The following is a 21,509-nucleotide window of genomic DNA, read 5'->3' as shown; positions in this document are numbered from 1 at the left end:
ATATCTAAAATAATTTAATATGATCGTTTAATCCGCTTATGTAGTTTGATGTGAACATCATCGTCATCAAACATGACTTATGAGCGCCTGGTCTGCATAGAAACATTATAAATCGTGGTACATGCGATATCTATTTAGTTATTTTTCTGTGGACGTGATGTAAGAGGGCTGGCATGGGCGTACCTAGCGAGATTGGCTTAGAGTTGGAGATTGCAAGGGTATTTCAGACTTTGCTCACTACCCGTGTCATTTATGCAGCCAGTTAGAAGGATAAACCCGATTTGTTTTTATAATCCAACGATATATTTGCAAGACACCTACTTTTCAACACCTACGTAGGTATAGGTGTTGAAAAGCCTGCCTACCAGCCTGCTCGTGAGGTTGGCATTCGTCTAGGTCCTAGGATACGACTTAGGCGGTTGCACAGCACTTTTGCAAAGAGCTTGTACGTATGGAAAAGGAGGCTTATGTTATGGGACGATAGTTACTTAAGTTTCTTTACGTCACCCTAGGCCCGTAAGTGGGTAAATCTCACTTCCTGGCCAAGGCAAGACGTAGAACTTTAGACAAACCACGGGCGGTAATTCGTAAAGCCGGTTCGCATATTCACATTCGCATATCACAAACACCTGCGATCTGGAACATTCACGAATTCACCTGCCTAGGTAGGTATGTAATGTACTATTATATACCTATACCAAATTCATAAAAACTGAAAGTGGATTCAGATATTTGTTTGCTTTCAAGACAATTGGAACCATTTGCATATAATCTGTGGGTCTTTAACCACATTGCTGAAATATTCACGACTTGTTTTAAAATTTTGACATTACTAAGTTTTATTTGTGAACAGTGTGAACGCACATACGCGTTCACGGCAGTTATAGGTACAGGCGGCCTAGCCAAGGTGACGATCGCTATCGCTTCGCCATCGAATCGCTTTGTGTCTCTCTATCACTCTTCCATATTAGCGTGACAGTGACAGTTGCGTTTCGTTCGCTACGGAGCGTTAGCGATTGGCATGTTGGCTACGGGGCCAGTACAGCGTACGATTGCAGCCAGAGATAATTACTGACTGGAATAAGTTTGCGGTGCCGAACCTGTTTACAAAATTTGTGCTTTATGGCCTCTGGTTTAATTTTTTGGACGCCAATGACCGATGTATCCGCACCGAAAGTTCAACGCCAAAGACCGATTAATCGGTCACATATCACAGAGCAACATAGACCTACGTGCATATGCATAAAGTTCAATTTCAGTTTTGACAACGGTGACGTGGCGTCAGCGTGACAGCTTTTGTGTTTGACACGGCGTCGAAAAGGTTAAGGTACATTCGAGGTCATTTACATGAGAGTTCGGAGCGAAATACCAATTAAAAATATAAAATTACATAAATAGAATTTACAACGCCACGGTCCGAAAACGTAAATTACGACGTTTAAAATTGTTACTTAAATGGATATTTGCGCGATGTTTTAACGTATGATCCAACAGAGCAAATTGACAAAACCCGATAAGAGTATGTTCATTGTAGGGTTCCATAGACTAATGAAAATTTGCGCAAACGGATTCCTAGATCGAAAAAGGGCTTGAATCTTCAATCCGTACCGAAGTAACTGTCGGAAGACATTAAAACCCTTTTTATTCCGCGCGATATCCCTATCTCCCGTTGCAATTTTCACGCGGCGGTCCATATCTATTGTTTCCTTCTAATTATTTATTTATTTTAAACTCTATTGCACATCAAAAAAATATACAAATGGCGGACTTAATGCCTCATGGCATTAATTACCGTGTTTTTCCTGGCTTGACACTCCCTCTTGACGATTTACGGCCGGTACACCGTTTCTGATAGTTCAATATACCGATGCGATTCCGACATGGTCTACCGCAGGCCTGACATACGGAACCCAAGCATATAGGTACTACTTATATGTAACGCCGACAAAACAAACTAACACCTAAGTAAGAAGTCCGCCTCCGCTATGCAAGCAGCACTAAGTAGAGGGATTTCTAATTATTTACATAGATTCAACCATAGAGTTAACGACAAGCGACTAAACTAAGCCAATGTTGTATAGTAGGGTAACATGACAATTAATTAAAACCGAAAATACTAATCAGAAGATCAGAACGTACATTACCATGCATATTATACGTTCTGATTAGAAGAACCAAAACCCATAATAGTTATAATATATATTAACAGTGTAGGTACAGTCACATCTAAAAATAACGATACGGTCAAAGTCCCAAAATATATGTATACACAACCTTATTACCCTGATATTAAGTTCTCCATATTATTTACAGAAGTGACCGTCTTGTCAAGATTTTGAGGCATGGTTAAAACAAAACGAAGAAATAGGCTTGAAATACGCGCGCAGCTACTGTAGGTAGGATGACTAGTACTTATTTACTTAATTTAGATAAGTAGGTACCTTAATTGATGATATACCGCTGTACGGTTAGCTCAGACCTGGGCCTGTAATCACTGGCTACGAAGTCGTGATTGGAAACGACCTTACCCGTAACATAATAGTTTTTTTAATGTCTACCTTACATGGAGATTACTAGTGATTCCTAGGAAATAATTATAACTATAGTGCTTGAATTTACTACATTGTGTAGCTGTAGCTGATATAAGTAGAGAGGGTTTTTTAAGTCTGATAATACTACGCGAGATAAATCTTCGTAGGTTATACCAAAGACATATGTAACTCCGTATAAGATGAATAAAGTCTAAGGAAAAAACGTGCCTAGGAAATCAGGAAAAAGTCATTCTCGGACAGATAGCGCACACACCTTTGGCCTATGCCCGGCTAGATGGCGTTGACGACACCGTTTCATATTTAACAATTCTGACACATAGGTATCAGTGAAAGAACATGGGTCGAAATTATATAAAAATAATAAAATCATTTATCCATATATAAACATTTTTTTGATAGTTTATACATTTTCAGTTTGGAGTCTTAATCGTGTGTCGATAGATGGCAGTAAATTTACTGTGACTACAAAATTTACTATGACATGACCCCTCTATCTATTCTCTTTGGTTATACAGAACAGTTAAATATCATAAGCAGCACACGACTAATAATGTATTCGAAACTGTAAGTAAAAAGGGTAGCATAAGATAATAATTTAATTGCCTGTTTTGATGGTTATATAATGGGATGGGTGCTTTAATAAATTACATACTTAAATATTTTAGTATTAATATTCGAGCTGAATATGCGAATGCCATTGACGTGTATCTCACGGCGGGCCTTACGGGCACTAAAAATGGCACTAGTTCGGCGGCGATGGCAATGGCAAATGCATTACTCATATCATATTTATGATAATGAGCATAACCTCAAAAAAATATCTACTAAATATTAGTAAATAATTACTAATACAAAAAAAAAATTTAAACTCATTCGAGCAAAACAATAACGGCCGTGTATTTTAGTTTTTAGCTTAAAACCCCGACATGTGTAAGGTTAGCAATTATATTGTTATTAGCGATGATTCAATTTATTCGTCTTTGAATACCTATCCCTATACATATCTACGTACGTACGTTATAATTGACATAGTTCAATCATAATAAAGCAATTTCAAACTGTTTTTACGCGCCAATCAAGTTATTTTGTAGCCCGGAATAACAACAGGCAATTCAATTATTTATAAACGAAGAAGTTTTACTCGTAAGATAACAAATACAATCGAAACACGTAGGTAGCTGATCCTTTTTCAAGTCGGTTGAAAAAGGTTGAAGAACAGCGCAATCAACGATTAGGCTGCGCGTCGGAAACTCGGAATCCTGCGGAACAGCGGAACGCATGCGCGCAATTATGGAAACTTGCCATATTTTTGTATATGAATCGAATTTCCCATTGCCAAAATGAAAATTTCCTTTGTTGGGAAACCTGAGAATTTTCTCAATTGAAACTTAATTGAAACCAAACGATGCGTTTACCTTTTTAACCCGCCGTTTAAATATAGTATTTATTTTGTTCTGTATAATTTCAACCATGTTAAGCTATTAAACAACGGCAATACTCTTTTTTACAATTTTTCAAAAAACACATGAGAATTATGAACAGTGATCGGAATTGGTAGTGCCATTTCACGGGACTTTGGTGCGTAAGCTTAGTATGGATATACCTTTTCACCCCGGGTTTTCATATTACCTACTTCAATAGGGATGATGACACATGTTGAATTTTATAACAAAATCTAGTAAAATAGATAGCAAATGAGCAATTTAAAATAATAATGTGGATATTAAAATAAAATACGGAAATATTACAAAAATACAGGATCTGAAAGTTTCGAAATTTAAGTTTTTTTTAACTTCCAAAAACGATAAAAGTAAGGGTACCAGTCGATTCCTTACATTTTATCCAAAAAATATTGTATAGTAACTATATACATATAAACGCAATATTTCACTGACAAAAACGCAATTTTCTTGGTTTGCCCATACTTCAAGATGGGATCTCAATGACCTTGACGTCACGTTCACTTATGCTTTTGTGAAGGGCGTTTCGCGAGTGAAGTGCGACTGTCGGACTTTGACTATAATTTCTGACTTTTGTGTTGCTTTAATGCAATGGGTCCCATATAGACATTTGATCCTAAAAACAAATCCGATCGATTGATACCATAAATGAAAATTAGTCATGTAGCCTATTAAAGACATGCCAAGAAATATTTTCGTGAAAAAATAAGAGTCTTGGAATCCCGAGTCTTATCCATGTTAAGTACAATGTTTGAGGTCATTCACCCCAAATGGCACTACCTATTCCGATCATTGATTATGAAAGCTCGCTCAGCACACAGTCGCTTATAGCAGTACGTAGACCGCAACTGCTTCCGGCCAAAATCTTGCAGTGGCAGTCTACAGTCCGCGCACGAGGTCCGAGAAAGTGAAATAACCTCTATGGGCCATCCTACACAGCGTCTTTAGAGCGTCGGCGTCTTAGTCAGCGCTATGGAAAATGGCGTAGCTGCGCAGTTGCGCCAACGTTGCGTCGAGCAGCAGCCAGAGTTGACTAGACGCCGACGCTCGGGAGACGCTCATGTGGGGTGGCCCTGAACCCCTGATACCGCGCTAGGCACCTTGCCCTTCCTAGGAATTCGTGCGCGAACTGCAGAGTGATCTCGCAATATGCGTATATTCCTACTTAAAACAAATTTTCCTTTACTTTAAGTACTGACCGCTCCGGGGATGCCGGCTGATATGAAGAGCGCCAGCGTGTCGGGCCACGGCAGCAGTTTGTACTGCTCCCACCACCGCTTCACGATGAGACTGACGTAGAAGCCCAGCACGAAGGACATGGGTATCGACTCGCTCTGCGCGCCGAAGTACTGCCGGACTTTCTCGAATACCCTGCAAATGTCAAATTGGATGAACAATCATTTCACAAATAACAATAAAATTGATAAACACTCAGTTAACAAACAACGTTTGAAAAAAATATGATTTCTAAATACGTATTTCATAACTAAAATTAAAATCTCAAAATAAAAAGGTTGTCTTTCTTTTTGGGAAATGACTGCATTCCAGTTCCAGTCTGTATCTATATTTCAATCCCAAAATGCATCAGAAATATTTGAACTTTTTCTCTAATTGACTAGACTAGGCGACTACCTAAGTATCGAACTAGAAGATTTTGTTAACTAAATACGATGACTTTTTTAGGTTGCGGGGCCAATATAAGTATAGATATTTAGTTGCCGATGAAGCTTGTATATTTAAATTTAGCTAACACCACATCACCTCATCACTCTCATCAGTTTAAACGTGATATCATTTAAAAGAAATATGCTAATGCAGTTCGTGGGTAAATAACTGACGTCAGGTGAGCAGGTAAATTAAAAAAAAAACCGGCTAAGAGCATATCGGGCCATGCTCAGCGTAGGGTTCCGTAGTTACTTTTCCGTCACAATAGGATAAACGGGAGCTATTAGTATTATTGGCATGATAAACATCAATGCATGAAATGGGCCTTTCACCCGAATTAAATACTCTACTTTTCATACCGAAAGCGAGGAAACCAAATAAGACAATGCAAATTTGCATAATTTGTAACAGACCTACGGCCATGACTTTTTCCTTAGGACTTACGTGCAATCGGAGACTTTGCATGTCTGGTGATAAATAATAAACAACCCATAGCGGAAAATTATTATTTAGATTGCAATATTTAACGATACTACCGGTGATCAAAGAGCTGGCAGTTTTCTCGCAGGGCATAAGTATTGCCATTCAGCGAAGGAATGCTGCCAGCATCTTTGGCACAATGCCGCGGGGGCCTTATTTAGATGTAGGTATGTATTTTAATTTAGATTAGTTTAGTTTTTAAGTTTGTTTGTAAGTGTAACATAACAACCAATTTTATAGTAACATAAAGCTATTTCACAATATTTATGAAAAACACACATGCATTTTAGCAAACCGCAGTAATTTTAAAACAATTTGTTAATTAAAGTATGAATATTAGCGCGATTGCCTCTTCCTTTTTAGGGTTCCGTAGCCAAATGGCAAAAAACGGAACCCTTATAGATTCGTCATGTCTGTCTGTCTGTCCGTCTGTCCGTCTATCCGTCTGTCTGTCCGTCCGTATGTCACAGCCACTTTTCTCCGAAACCAAAGAGAATTAAGTAGATACACAGTGTTCTCTTCATAGTCAGGTTTTTAACTAGCTTAAAAACTAATATCGTCGCCGGTACCTTTCGTTTCTAACTAATATACTAGATGGCGTTACTGAGCAGGATGAAGTTAGACATTTTTAGTGTCATCTATTGCCGAGTCGATGAATTTCGGAGTCAAACTATACATGTAGGCGTAACCTGTAAGCATACATTTAGGTACATGTGTGTGTGTAGACATAGACAAAACTACCATTGTCTGCGTCTCTTTATTTCAACTCAATCTTTTCTCTATTATTTTGTGTTGTAATAACCTAATAATGTAACTTGGCATATCTTCAAGACAATACAACGCCATTAATACTATGGTGGTCAGTGGTCACCATCCTCTCGTGCATTCTACGATGTCTGGGCTATAACCGGGAAAATCAAAGTTCGCAAATTGCGGGCATCTTTCACTGTCACTCTTAAGTCTAATTACACCTTATAACTGGAATTATTTTTATTTGCGTCTTTTGACACATTATGAATTTAAATAAAGCTAGAATTATATGGTTAATAAATAATAATAAGACGATATAATAAATTTAATAATCATTTGTTATAAATATTGAATAACTATTGTAATATGAATGATTTATAACAACATTTACCTAGATTTAATAATGATTAAAAAGTTGACGTGTAAAATGTATATTTTATGAATAAAACATTGAATTGGATTGAATTGTCGCGACCTAAAATGAAAAATTTATATCGATTTACTTAGACGACTACCGATTCATAACGATTCATAACGGTGGTGTCCGGCCAACCCTAAATTTAAAAAAAAAGACGTAAAACGTAAACGTTCGCAGTGCAATTATCTTCCTTTGTAATTTCGATGTGCAAGATATTTTACGTTCTATTGCTGTTGTCAGTGTCATGTGTCAAATGACGCAAATACGACTGCACAAGGTATAGTAACTCAGAGGGCCTACCGCGAACCACGTTCGACGTGTTACCTCCCTGTCACACTTACGTACGAATTTACAAGTGCGACAGAGAGGCAACACGTCGAACGTGGTTCGCGGTAGGCGCTCTGGCCGCAGACGTTCCTAATGACAGGTGGGAACGAGACGTCGCTCTAAAAATGCAATTTGCAATTTGCGAAGTTCGGTGTGGCACATTATAAGTTGTAACACTCGTAACACACTATCGCACCGCACCGCGACCTTGGTGCGTCGCAACCGTAAGTGAGAGCGAGAAAGAACTATCTTTTTCTCGCTTATGGGTGCGGCGCACCGTGACCTTGAACGGTGCGGTAATGTGTTACGGCTATATGAAAAGTTTTGTATTTACGTTGATGTACTGATTATTAATGTTATTTTGAACAAACATTCTACAGTCTGTATATACTTTTAAGTCGAAATTAAACTTTCGTGTAACCGTTTTGGTCTAAATACTATAAATTTGTATGCTGGTGACAGTACCATGTAGCACTGTGAAACATGTAGTCTGTTGAATAGTACAGTCAACAATAAAAGCTTGTATCAAGAATGAAATTTATGACATAACATTTATTTTTAGTTACAGATGCTGTAGTGCCCCACCAAGATAGGGAAAACGGAAAGCAAAAACATAGTACTTGTAACTACATACTTATCTGTTAGATAGAAAGAGAAGTTTAGTATTTATCCCGAGCCATTGAATAAATAATCCCGAGCTTGATAGGTATAGTCGCGGAGCACTAATGCTAAAGGCTACAATAATAAAGGGAAGAAAAATTGCGGATTCATGTTACAGGCTTTATGCATCTTATAGGCATCAAGAGATTGAGCTTTTTATTCAAAAACAGTTATTGTATGATACAATTTTGCTATGTCTGACCACGCAAAAGGTCTTGGTTAAGCCTTGTCCTCTTGACTGGTTGGGTGGAGGTGGCAATTTTATCCGGTTTACAGGTATATTTTCTTCTTCCTCATATTGTTTTTATACACAGTTGTACAGCACAACGCAGGCAATTATAATATATATGCTGGCCTTTTCTGGACTGTAGTGAAGTCCCCTTTCTTTTCTCAAGCAGCGGGATCGGTCTTTCAGCAGTCCGTTGCAGCGCTCAATAGTTGCTCTTGCAAATTTGAAAGTTGCATTGTAACGCTAAGCAGGCATTCCCACAGCAGGCTCCATCATAGGCAATACAGATGCAGTCAATGGAAACAAATTACACACAACGTTCATTCATATCACAACATTATGACAAAACTAAAAATCACGCTGAGCTGACACTGACAGCAATTGACATCTTTTGTCATAGCATAGACAAAACATCTACTTAATTCTCTTTGGTCGTAAGTACAACAGCAATTTTTATTTTTACGCCATCTATTGGAAGTGACTGTCAACAGCATGCTCCTTAACGTAGGAAATACTATGACTTGGTATAATTTCCTTGAAGTCTTAATTAGTTCCGAATGTTTAAAAATGATCGAATGTGAATTTGTTATCTCGAGTGACGATAATTTTACATAATAATGCAAAAAATTAATGAAAATGATTTTTTTCTACAGTAAAGTACGATAATTCATTGATTTCAACCGTTTATTGTTTCGAACGAGGCTCATAACGCCCCCTGCCGATATTTTCACGAGTTAATTTTGCAAGACAAGGAGAGAACGGTCTATGCTTTTCCCTTGTCTCTGCCGAAACCATAGAATTAATATGACTAGAACAACTGTCAATCTTCAAAAGTGCGACCAAAAATGAAATGCAAGTGTGTGCGTAAATTGTCTATGTGAGATCGAAAATAGTGATGTCATGTTACAACATATTAATAATCTGTCGATGTTTGATTGCTTTATCGACTACTTTTTCAAATGTGTTATTTTAAACGTTAAAATTCTACGACATTATGACGTATAAATAACACTTGCACTGCGTGTACTATCAAAATCGTTGCAGACTTATCTTAATGTAACTCTTACTGTGTTGGAAAGTGAAGTTTAAATTTACCGCTAAACATGAGCACCTTCAAAAAGGTATAACAATCGTTATTATTTGAAGTCGGTTATAAAAGCTAATATCTTAATGATGTCTTGTGAAGAAATAATTACATAGCTATTAATATACCGACAAGTTATCGATACTGTCATATGAACATTTTGTCAAGCCCTATCGTAAAGTAACAGGTTATGTTTTTACACAAAATATTTTAAATTATAGACTAATATGATAAAATATGCACAAAGGAAGAAAAACTTATAATGAACTTTATAAACCGGCTTCTTACACTTTTTACGCTGTTAATTTGACAAAATATCGTTATGAAAATTTCGCTAGGAATATCATAAATCCTCTGAAATTAGTGTTTGCTTGGATTATTTGGCACTGTAACACTGAAATCCGGCACACTACAAGACACAATCTTCACTGAATTACTTTATTTAATACTTTTCGTCCTAATCCGTGTATATTTTTCAATTTGAATATTACTGTGATACGCTCTTGGCCGTCCGCGGCCGTCGTCAAAGTCAAAAGTGGTCACGTTTTCTCATTGGTAGTCTGACTTTTTCGCACTCATGGGATGTTCATATACGTGATGGCTTCCCTTTCGCACACTTCAGCTGTCTGTCAAGCGCGAGCGCGAAAATGACAAGTCTGTGGCCGAAACTATAAGAACTATACTGTTGAAACTTGGTAAGTAGATGTATTCTGTTATTTATACAATAATATACAAAAGAAAAATTTTGAAACGAAAATTTAAACGTCAATATTCAGGGTGCTGAACCAAACAGTTGCGTCGGGTGTGGGGTACAGCAGATCTTCTGGAGGCCCTTGGATGTATTCTGTGAACCGCATTAAGATTTTCACACAAAAATAGAAAAAAACAATAAATTTTTGGGGTTCCCCATACTTCGAACTGAAACTCAAAAATTTTTTTCATCAAACCCATACGTGTGGGGCATCTATGGATAGGTCTTCAAAAATTATATTGAGGTTTCTAATATCATTTTTTTCTTAACTGAATAGTTTGCGCGAGAGACACTTCCAAAGTGGTAAAATGTGTGCCCCCCCCCCTGTAACTTCTAAAATAAGAGAATGATGAAACTAAAAAAAATATATGATGTACCATGTAAACTTCCACCGAAAATTGGTTTGAACGAGATCTAGTAAGTAGTTTTTTTTTATACGTCATAAATCGCCTATATAAAGGCTTGGCCAGACATAGAGCGCGACGCAGCGCCGCGTCCGCGCCGCGCGACCGCGGCACATGCTAACAGGTTACCGACGTCAAACAGACTGCGTCCCGCCGGTATCACGCCCCGCTTCTGTCGCGCCCCGCGCCGCGCGGCCCCTTGCGTCCGCGCAGCGCTGCGCCGCGCGGACGCGGCGGGACGCGGCGGGCCGCCGCGTCGCGCTGGGTCACATCAGTCGGATCGGACGTTAGGCAGCGAGCGGTGGCGCGCGGCCGCGCCGCGTTCCCGCGCGGCCGCGCCGCGTTCGCGCGCGCTATGAGGGCGTGTTGAGAGCGCGGTCCGCGCGCGCCCTGTTTGAACAGTCATCGCGTCGGCATCACGCGGCGCGGACGCGGCGCTGCGTCGCGCTCTATGTCTGGCCAAGCCTTAAATACGGAACCCTTCATGGGCGAGTCCGACTCGCACTTGGCCGCTTTTTATTTTTTTATATTACTTTTTCGTTCTAAAACTACCCTAACTAATAGTCAACGGCATTACTCATAATAGCCAATGAAACTGTTTTAGAAAATTGAAATATTAAATAACAATTAGATGAGGACATCATCTAATCCGAATACAAAAGAAACTGATTTAAAAAAATGTCCTCTCATACTCTTGACGACTTTAATCTTTTTGTGTATTTTTTCGAATAAGTAACCTTAAAAATGCTTCCAAATAGGAACTAAACACGTGATTTCAAAATAAATATATTATTTAGTCGCAGTTAAGTATTAAATATATGAATTGTAATTAAACTAATTAGGTTTGCTCGCTTGTTCGTGGTTTGTCGAATTCTGCGGCGACCGGTTCCGTAATTATTCCGATTCTTAAAGGCCTGTGCACACCTACGCTGAGCGGCCCGATTCGAACAAAGCTTATAAGATATCACAGCGACACAATACTCATCTGTCAGTGTCAAAAGTGACATTATCGCAACCAAAAATGTCACTTTTGACACTGACAGATCAGTATCGTATCGCTGTGGCATATTATAAGCATTGTTCGAATCGGGCCGGAGGTTACATCGAATACACCGTCGCTCGCCGTTGCCGCACGCCGCACGTCAAATGTCAAGTAAAAATAGGCCAAGTTCTTCACGGACTCGTCATATGCATCGGACATCCATTATTTTAGAGGTTTTATGTTTATTTTCTTAATACTTACCACATAAGAATTGCTTAAATGTATTGTTAACTAAACCAAGTCCCAATAACCAAATTAGAGCTTCCGACTTGTCCACGTAGTCTTGTCTGTACTTGTAGTGAAGGCAATTAAATATTTTGATTAAACGCAGATCATATTTCTTTGACTATATAGCCTGACCAGTAATATATGATAATTGTCAAGAGGGCGCTGTTATTCTCATGTATAGGGTGACAATTCAGTGTAGTATGAAAAAATTAGTTCCAGTGAAATTCCGCAACATGGCGCACCCTCAATAGATCCTGGTTCACCTATACCTATGACGACAATAATGAGGTACAAGCAAACAAATATGAGATTAATTGCTGCTTTAATTAGAAATGTTTGCTGGCCATTAGTTGCGATAGGCTTGATAAGTTGATACTTTGACTGACCCTTACAAATTGCACACATTAATTTTTTGTATTCCATAATTTTGTATGCTAATTTCACATCACAATTCATCTACCATCAATTTATTCAAATTGAATTCAAACAACATTTATCCTTAGCCTTGGCAATCTTGGAATCATCCATGTGTTATGTAGATTGATGCTGAAGATCTTGACACGATGACTCATATAGAAAACTGTAACGGAACCCCAAAACTAATAATACTAACTAATGGAATGTGAACGAGTTTTGAGAAGGCTCAATGGACAGGTAACGTACAACTTCGCGCAAGAATACTGTGGAAGCGAAATGAACACCAGCTTTCGTTCGACCCATGTAGATGTAGCATTGTAGCGTCCACCCTGCATGCCGCTTCCTCAGCCACCAATTCCACGGGTTTCTTGTTCGAACAATACCTAATCACTCTAATCAGTGGCATCAGCAGTGGTCGCCAAGACGAGCACCTAAGTCAGCGGCGGATGTAGACTAGGGCTTCCAATACCGGGATCCCGAAATACCTTAATATCACTGACCAATGTAAGTCTTATTGTTAAGAGTGGCCAATTTCTGCGCAGTGGCCAATAACTATAGCAGTCACCCTACACTTAGGTCGTGTTTCTAGTGTTAGTTAGTGTTTCTGGGCATTTTCCGCAAATCGACAACCATTGTGCCTATTTACACTTAGGTCGTATTATAACACCTATTAATCAAGAGTACGCTATCGAATCTTCAAGTCAGACTAGTGAGAGGCGAGTCGAGAGCCCATTACACTAGTAAACAAATATTAACTATGTATATTAAACATGCAAGGAGGTCATAATCAAGGCTGAAGGTTGTCATATCCACCTTAATAAACAACCGAAGTAAAAGGAAATAGTGAAAACAAGACCAGTTAATAATTATAATACTAAACAGTATTAACCTGTGCGCAGAAAAAACGCCCCGTACTTAGTCGGCGTAGTCTAAATTGGAAAATTCCTATTTGTCTGGCTTTGTAGTATCCTTTGAATTATCTTTCTGGCTTTGCTTTTCGTTGAAATACACAAAGCGTTATTTATAAATTATTACAAACTAAAATTTCTAATTCTTTTTTTGGTAAATTTCGGAGATAACTGCAATATTTTAGAATGCGCAAATCAAACTCTTTCATATGATACCCCGCCTGACCTAGTAACTACACTGAAATTTTACATTTTCCATAGTGAATAAATGATATTTAGCAATGTGACAGACAGGCGGACAGAGTCACACCATAAGGGTTCCTTTTTACCATTTTGTTAAGAACCCTAAAATCAATGTTAAGTCATATACTTACCTACAAGACATGATGTTGATCAACAATGCAACATTGGCGACTGCTACCTGTCTTTGTACAATGCGTCTCTCGTATGCTTCCAGCAACTTAACAGTAATCTATTTATTTAAAAGCATTTTTTCCCTATAAACAAATTACCGTCCTAGAAAAACTATTCGAAATGACTCAAATGACTCACTCGTACTGAGAAATGTAATGTTATGATAATGTATGAAAAGATTAAACAGAGTTGCGTAAACCCGGGGAAGTGGGAACGATGCCGGTGAGTGTTTGAACAAGCATTAACGGTCACATTACATACGTACTTGTAATTTAAGACATGGGAAAACCGGAACAAACGGAACTAGTCTAGCCAAGTGACAATCTCTACTATCCCTACTAATTGGTAAAATTACTATTTAATATACTAATAAACTAAACCCTACTAAATATAAGCGCCACCTGCACTATCCCTCCCAACACGGGACGGGTTTAACCGGTTAAACCTGGAGTTACCATGGTCACCAGTACAATATGACACTGGGTTAACGGTTTCACCGGTTAACCCCGGGTTAGTGAAATGGTGGAAGTGGCGCTAAATAATGTAACTCTGCCTGTCTGCAACCTCTTCACCCCTAAACCGCTAAACCGATTTAGATGACATTTGTATATCGGTATCTATCTATTCTAGAGCATTTAGTAAATGGTGAAAACTGGATCGGTAGACAAATAGATAATTTATACGGGTAAAAACATGAGGTATTTAGGGAATGTGGTATTTCGGGAATTAGTGGTAAAGTAGTTATGTATAGGTAGGGTTGCCATAATTAGTCGGAACTGATAAGGGACAGTGGTATTCTAGGGCCATATTGCGCCTCAGCTAAACTTTCGCGCGGGCCACCGAGGGAGGGGGGGGGGGGGGTATCTGGTTTCTGCTGTTTGGAGCTGGGGTTTGGAGAGGCCTGTTCTAGAGCGCTATTTAATAAATAAATAAATATTATAGGACGTTTTTACACAAATTGACTAAGCCCCACGGTAAGCTCAAGAAGGCTTGTTATGGGTACTCGGACAACGATATAATTATATAGGTAATATATAAATAAATACTTAAATAAGTACATAGAAAACAACCATGACGCAGGAACAAATATCTGTATCACCATACAAATAAATGCCCTTACCAGGATTCGAACCCGGGATTCATACTCTTCATAGGCAGGGTCACTACCCACTAGGCCAGACCGGTCGACAAAATACGGGACAAAAACGGGACCAGTAAAAATACGGGACGTGATACTTAAATACGGTGACAATCCCGTATATACGGGACGTATGGCAACCCTATGTATGTGGGTTGTTAGAGTTTAATTTAATTACCTACTCAATTAAGTAGTATTGAATTACTACTTTCCAAATGGCTTTTTTTTATAGCGCCTGCACACTTCGTCGTATTTACCCAAATATTTGAGTTATATCGTATCGATAGACTTAAAATAGTACTATGGTAGAGAAAAATAAAAGCGATGCAGACCCATAATTATTAGCACAGCACAAACACGTCGAAGTGAGTAAGCGGGCGTATCTCAAATATATTCGCAAATAATTGGTCGTATTAATATTTTATCGACAATGATAAAAAACTATCTGTTTTACCTTACCTCGCATGTAAACAAAATAATCATTAAATATGTAAGTATATTTTAGAAAACACAAAAGTAGTAGTAGACTAGTACACAACCTAGATTCTACGCATCTTTGGGTAAATTACTTTAACTTGCTTTAACGTTTGTCACGAATGCAATCAGTACAAAGTATTATTTGCTATTTATATTGCTATCACACATAATATATATAATATTATGACAAAATACTTAAGTTCAATGCGTAGTTTTCCTTTGAGGAAAATCGAATAGGTACTTATTGGACTTGTAACCTTACATCAGGTTATCGAAACACGCTGTCGAAATGAGCAGCAAAAAAAAAACCTTTTTTTTGCCGCGAGACGGTTTTAGAAATCGACTCACTCGACGCGTTGGATTGTGGTTAAATGATCAAGTCTTCGTGTTACTTGGCCATTTGCGGAAATACTGGCGAATTGATTTGTTAATCTGCATATTTAGATCAAATTTCGTGTATTACGTGATTTCATGCCTCACTAGGTAGTTATATAACAAAGAGTGTGTACTTCAAACATCAAATGTTTAATTAGCGACTTTATAGAGACCTACTCAGTAACAACAATATTAATTATCTCGCTATTAACGTGTTCTAAGAACATACTTGAATATTTTTCCGAAAATATTATACGTTCATTATGAATTCGCAGGTGATAATTATAAGGTTCTAAGTTGGTTTAAGGAAGGGATAGGAGGTGGAAAGGTTAAGTCGAAGGTCGCTCGCGTTCATTTATTCGAAACGAACTTGAAACCTCGGTGCTTTCTGTTTTAACTTACATATATGTATGTTGTCACAAATGATTTGTGACAAATCTGTTTAGTTAACTTGTCATAGGTATAATCGAATATTACTACAGTATTACACATCAAGACAATTCTAACGAGACGATATTCAATGAGGCTCTGTTGATTTTATTACGTATGGCGACCACCTTAGGATCTCTGTAAATTCTGTAATATTGCATTGTCGCCGAAAATACATAGGTCTTCTTTTCAACCCATTAGAAAACCAGGAAAATGTCAAATATATGAAAATATAACCACCAAGATTTAATTATAGACAACTATAGTATAACTACATTAATAAAGTAATGAAGGACACTAAGGCTGGTTTTCCACTGAGGCAGAGATGAGCAGAGATGAGACGTGACGTGACCAAAAATCATTGGTTCTCTTCTTCACTCTGCCCGCTTACAACCAATAATGTCATTGATTGATTCCCACATGTCGCCCCTATCTTCGCCTCAGTGTAAACTAGTGGAAAAGCAGCCTTAGAATTGACTTTCGCTCAAGCTTATACACATTTGCAATAATAAGGGTCTCCCCATACTTATCGACGCGGATTCGGCGAAAGCCGATAGTAAACAGCATAAACAGGTAAGGTTCGGTTCGGCTCCGTTCGGCCGTCGACGGCCGACGCGTCGGCGTCTTTTTCGCTCTTATTGCGTGGACATAAAGTTTCATTTCTATTGGCATTGCCGATTCCGCGTCGATAAGTTTGGGGAGACCCTAACAAATTATCAGTTAACACTGTGGGGTGGGCCTATATATTCACCTGTTGGGTAAACAAGTTTTAGTTTAGTTCTACTAAGTATACCTACATATCTGCATAATAGTATAACTGGGATTGGACTAACGGCTGTCAAAATATTAAATAGAGACTCAACCTAACCCAAGCGTACAAGGGTACACGCTGCTTAGATATGCAGGCGAACAAGTTAGGTTGACACGGGCAGGAAAGGGTAAGCGATATTGTTAATACGATAATACGCATTGATGTATTACACGAATAACCAGTCAGTCCAGATGGATCAGGTGGACTTTGCAGGTCCCTGCACACTTTTATGTAGCTTAATGATAGTTCATATGGATGTTTTCTATGTAGGTATATAAGTATTTAAATATGACTATATATTATATTATAACCTTCATCGTCTTCGTCGTCGTCTATTCAGTACCGTAAAATGGGGTGAGTATGAGTAGGGTCAAAACTGATATTCAAACCTCGATAACATTTTATTTTTACATATGCAAACTGAATGGTGTGTATAATAAGATTAATAAGTGTTCCGGACTGTAGTATGGGACAAGATCCAAATTAAACAGCTGATGGCGTATGACTGCTTTATTCAATATCATGCATATCTTCAAGTACCCACATTATGTTTATAAGCATACCCACTACATCTCCCTTCTTATACAATGCCTAAACAAAGGTCTTCGAACTTTACTGTTACTGTTAACCTATCATGCAATTAAATACTAGAATAAACCTTATACAACAATTGATACACTTATAATTAATAAGAGTATACATATTACATTCCTACTGTCTTTCCCCTTATATATTTTTATTTTATTTTATTTTTTTATTATTATTTAATTGTATTACGCTACTTCAATTGCATAACAAAAAAAATTACTGAGAAGGAAAAAAATACATGTTATACTCTAACAGTGATATTAGAGAAACAATGATCTTATCATAATAGTAACTGAGCCATTTATCAAAATCAAGTTACATATAATTTCGAATAATCAATATTACATTATAAGGAACAATGGAATTTAGACCTTGAGTCTCTAACTTAACGTTGAAAATGACTTGACGTTTGTAAACATTACAATGCTCAAGTGTCATTTAAGGAAAATTCATAAATTAATACCGTTGTGGCGGTTGTACTACTCTGCCACTTCGAGTTACATAATTCCCATTAGCCGAAGTCGATGGTTGCGGGTCGGGCCTGGTGGTCGCGGCACTAGTTGCCGGCTCTCGAGGACCCTGAAACTGATCCCAGTCCAAATAACCTCGCGTATGGCCTGTGTTAGGTTGACTACGAGCAACTGGTTCGCTGGTTGTGTCTGGAACTTTCAATATATGCTGACGGTTCCTTCTGTAAACTCCCCCATCGTTAGTTCGTAGCCAGTACGAATGACTTGGTTAACTATTTGTGACTTTACCCACTCTTTGTTTTGCCTCACGCGTACGGTATCGTTTGGATTTAATTTTGGTAAGGCCCTAGTGCCACGATCATAAATTGATTTATAATTATTTATCCTTGCTGATCTCTCGTCTTTAAATAAACGACGATCAATCGTTCGCGGTTTTAATAACGCATCTGTTACCGGTAAACGTGTTTTTAAACTTCGACTCATTAATAATTGAGCCGGAGAGTGTGTTTCCCCTGTCACGGGTGAATTTCTGAAATTTAGTAAGCCGAGGTACCAATCACCCCCTGTTTCATATGCTTTTATCATCAATCCCTTAATTGTGCGTACATTGCGTTCCGCGAGACCGTTCGATCTCGGGTACAAAGGTGAACTTGTGACATGGGCAAATTCCCATTGTTTACAAAATCCTTTAAACTCCATAGACGTAAATTGTGTCCCATTGTCGGTGACTAATTTTTCTGGTATTCCATGCCGACTAAACATTTGTTTGAGTGATTCAATTACGGTACCACTTTGTAAGTTATTTAAACAACTAATTTCAACATTTCGAAAAATAATCTACCACCAATAAAAACAGTTTGGCTTTAAACTCAAAAATGTCACGCGCCAGTACCTGCCACGGGCGCTCGGGCACCTCGTGCGGCTGCAGCGGCTCGCGCGCGGGCGCCGCGCGGTGTCGCTGGCACGTCTCGCACGCCAGCACGGCGCGTTCCACGTCCCGGCCCATGCCGGGCCACCACATCACTCCGCGCGCTCGCCTCTTGCATTCATCCACCCCCAGGTGGCCCTCATGAACTCGACGCACCATGTCTTTGCGTAACGAAGCCGGTATCACAATTCTCTGATTTCTAAATAAAATACCATTTACATCGTGAAGCTCGTCATGCACGTCCCAGTATGGCTTCACGATATCCTTGACCTCTCTTTTGTTATAGGGCCACCCGTTGCGGTAGTATTCACAAATTGCCATCAAGACTGGGTCCTTCAATGTGTCCTCCTTTATTTTGCCTAGCATTTCGGGTGTCGCTTCCACATTATTATATAACATGTTAACGTGCACCACTACATCCTTACACACATCACTATCGACGCCCGCCTCGCTAGGCGCTCTCGACAATGTGTCCGCAATAAACATCTCCTTTCCGGGCTTGTAGCGGAGATCAATATTATAATGCTGCAATTTTAAAAGCATGCGCTGGAGGCGCGCCGGTGTTTCGTTAAGTGGTTTTCTCATGATAGCTTCCAGCGGCTTATGGTCGCTTTCCACACTAATCACACTATGCCCATAAACGTATTGATGAAATCGAGTGCACCCGAATACCACTGCGAACAGCTCTTTCTCGATTTGCGCCCAGCGTGTCTCCGCAGGCGTGAGCGTGCGCGCCGCATAGGCGACGGGCCGCCCGCCCTGCATCAGACACGCGCCCAGGCCACGCGAGCTCGCATCTACTGACACACACACTGCTTCGTGCGGCGAATAATATGCTAATACTGGACTACTACTTATTTTTGACTTTAATTCTTTGAACGCGTTGTCATGAATGTGGAGCCACTGAAATTGAACATTTTTTGCTAATTGACTACGCAACGGAGCGGATATCTCTGAATATTGAGGTATGAATCTCGAAAGATAATTAGTAACTCCCAGAAACCGCTCGAGGTCTTTCTTATCAGTCGGCTTTGGTAAGTTGCTTATTGCCTTCACCCGACTATTGTCTGGTTTCATACCATCGGCATTAAAACTGTGACCTAAAAAAATAATTTCAGGCACCTTGAATACACATTTATTTTTATTAAATTTGACCCCATTTAACAACGCCCGTTTCATAACCTCCTTTAGTCGACTATCGTGTTCCTGCTCCGTTTTTCCCCAAATCAAAATGTCGTCACAGTAAACCTCTACCCCCTCCATTTTAAATATTTTTGACATTTCATTATGAAAGATTTCAGGCGCACAGTTAATTCCGAAGGGCATTCTAATGTACCTAAATCTACCCTCAGGAGTTGAAAATGTACAAAGCTTAGAGCTTTCCTCATCTAAACGTACCATCCAGAAGCCATTTTTTGCATCACATTTTGAGAAAAACTTAGCCCCCGAGAGATTACTGGTTATCTCTTCCAGTGTAGGAAGTAAAAAGTGACTCCGTTTTACTGCCTTGTTTAGATGTTTAGGATCTAAACATATACGAAGTTCATTATCCGGTTTTTCCACTACCACTATATTTGAAACCCAGTCTGTGGGACCATCCTCCCTTACAATTACACCCAACTTGACCATATTATCGAGTTCTTCCTTTAAACGAGGACGCAGTTTTAGAGGTATTTTGCGCGAACAGGCAACCACCGGCTGTACAGTCTTATCTAATTCTATTTTACATACTGTAGGCAAACACCGTATGCCATCAAACACTGATTCATCAATTATAACTTCATTAATTTTCAAACTACTGTCAGTAGAAACACTAGTTCGGACAATAAGATTCAAATTGATATATGCTTTTAATCCCAACAAATTATGACAATTCACCCGCAACACATAAACTTTTTGTATTATTTTCCTATTATTACACACCAACAACGCATTAAAATAACCTACTACCGGCAATCGCTGCTTGTCGATTTGCCTCACTACAGTGTCAGTTTTTCTCAAGTTTTCCGTATTAAAACCTGCCTTTATATATGAATTTAATGATATTACCGTGGCAGCCGCACCACTGTCCAATATGAAATTTATATCCACGCCGTCCACACTAATCATTTCCGTCCACGACTCGGTACACTCGGCCGCATCAATATTAATATTGTACAAAATAAGCTCACCAAAGTCCTCGTTTACATCACCGTCCTCGTCACCGCCATCACCGCCGACCATCTCGCGGACTTGAGGCTGCACAGGTCGCACCCGACAACACTTCGCGAAATGTCCAACCCTATCACACCGATAGCACGAAATCCCCGACGCCGGACACCGGTCACTCACGCTATGCCTTAAGTCACACTTATCGCACCCGTTATTTGAGTAATAATGTCGTGGCGCTTGGCGTTGAGGCGCGCTCCGCGCCTGGCCGCCTCGGGCCTCAAAAAACATATGTCTTTCGTAATTTATATTTTTCTGTGGATCACAATAATCACTATATTTTTTACACAAAACGT

At 39.0% G+C, this 21,509-nt stretch overlaps 1 protein-coding gene across 2 annotated transcripts in view; it reads right to left on the bottom strand.

Moving 5' to 3' along the window:
* The window catches only part of LOC134661730 (bestrophin-4), a 68,299-nt gene that overhangs the window by 31,375 nt on the left and 15,415 nt on the right, over window positions 1-21,509 (bottom strand). Inside the window, exon 3 of one of the 2 annotated variants that reach the window (XM_063517909.1) lies at window positions 5,212-5,383. In XM_063517909.1, the coding sequence (XP_063373979.1) occupies window positions 5,212-5,383 (172 nt within the window). Of the gene's footprint in view, window positions 1-5,198; window positions 5,384-21,509 lie in introns of those variants that run through there. The other variant, XM_063517910.1, reaches the window with a different exon arrangement.

The sequence above is a fragment of the Cydia amplana genome, chromosome Z (assembly GCF_948474715.1).
Source record: "Cydia amplana chromosome Z, ilCydAmpl1.1, whole genome shotgun sequence".
In the NCBI taxonomy this organism is placed as follows: domain Eukaryota; kingdom Metazoa; phylum Arthropoda; class Insecta; order Lepidoptera; family Tortricidae; genus Cydia; species Cydia amplana.
This window is presented reverse-complemented; position numbering and strand designations above follow the sequence as displayed.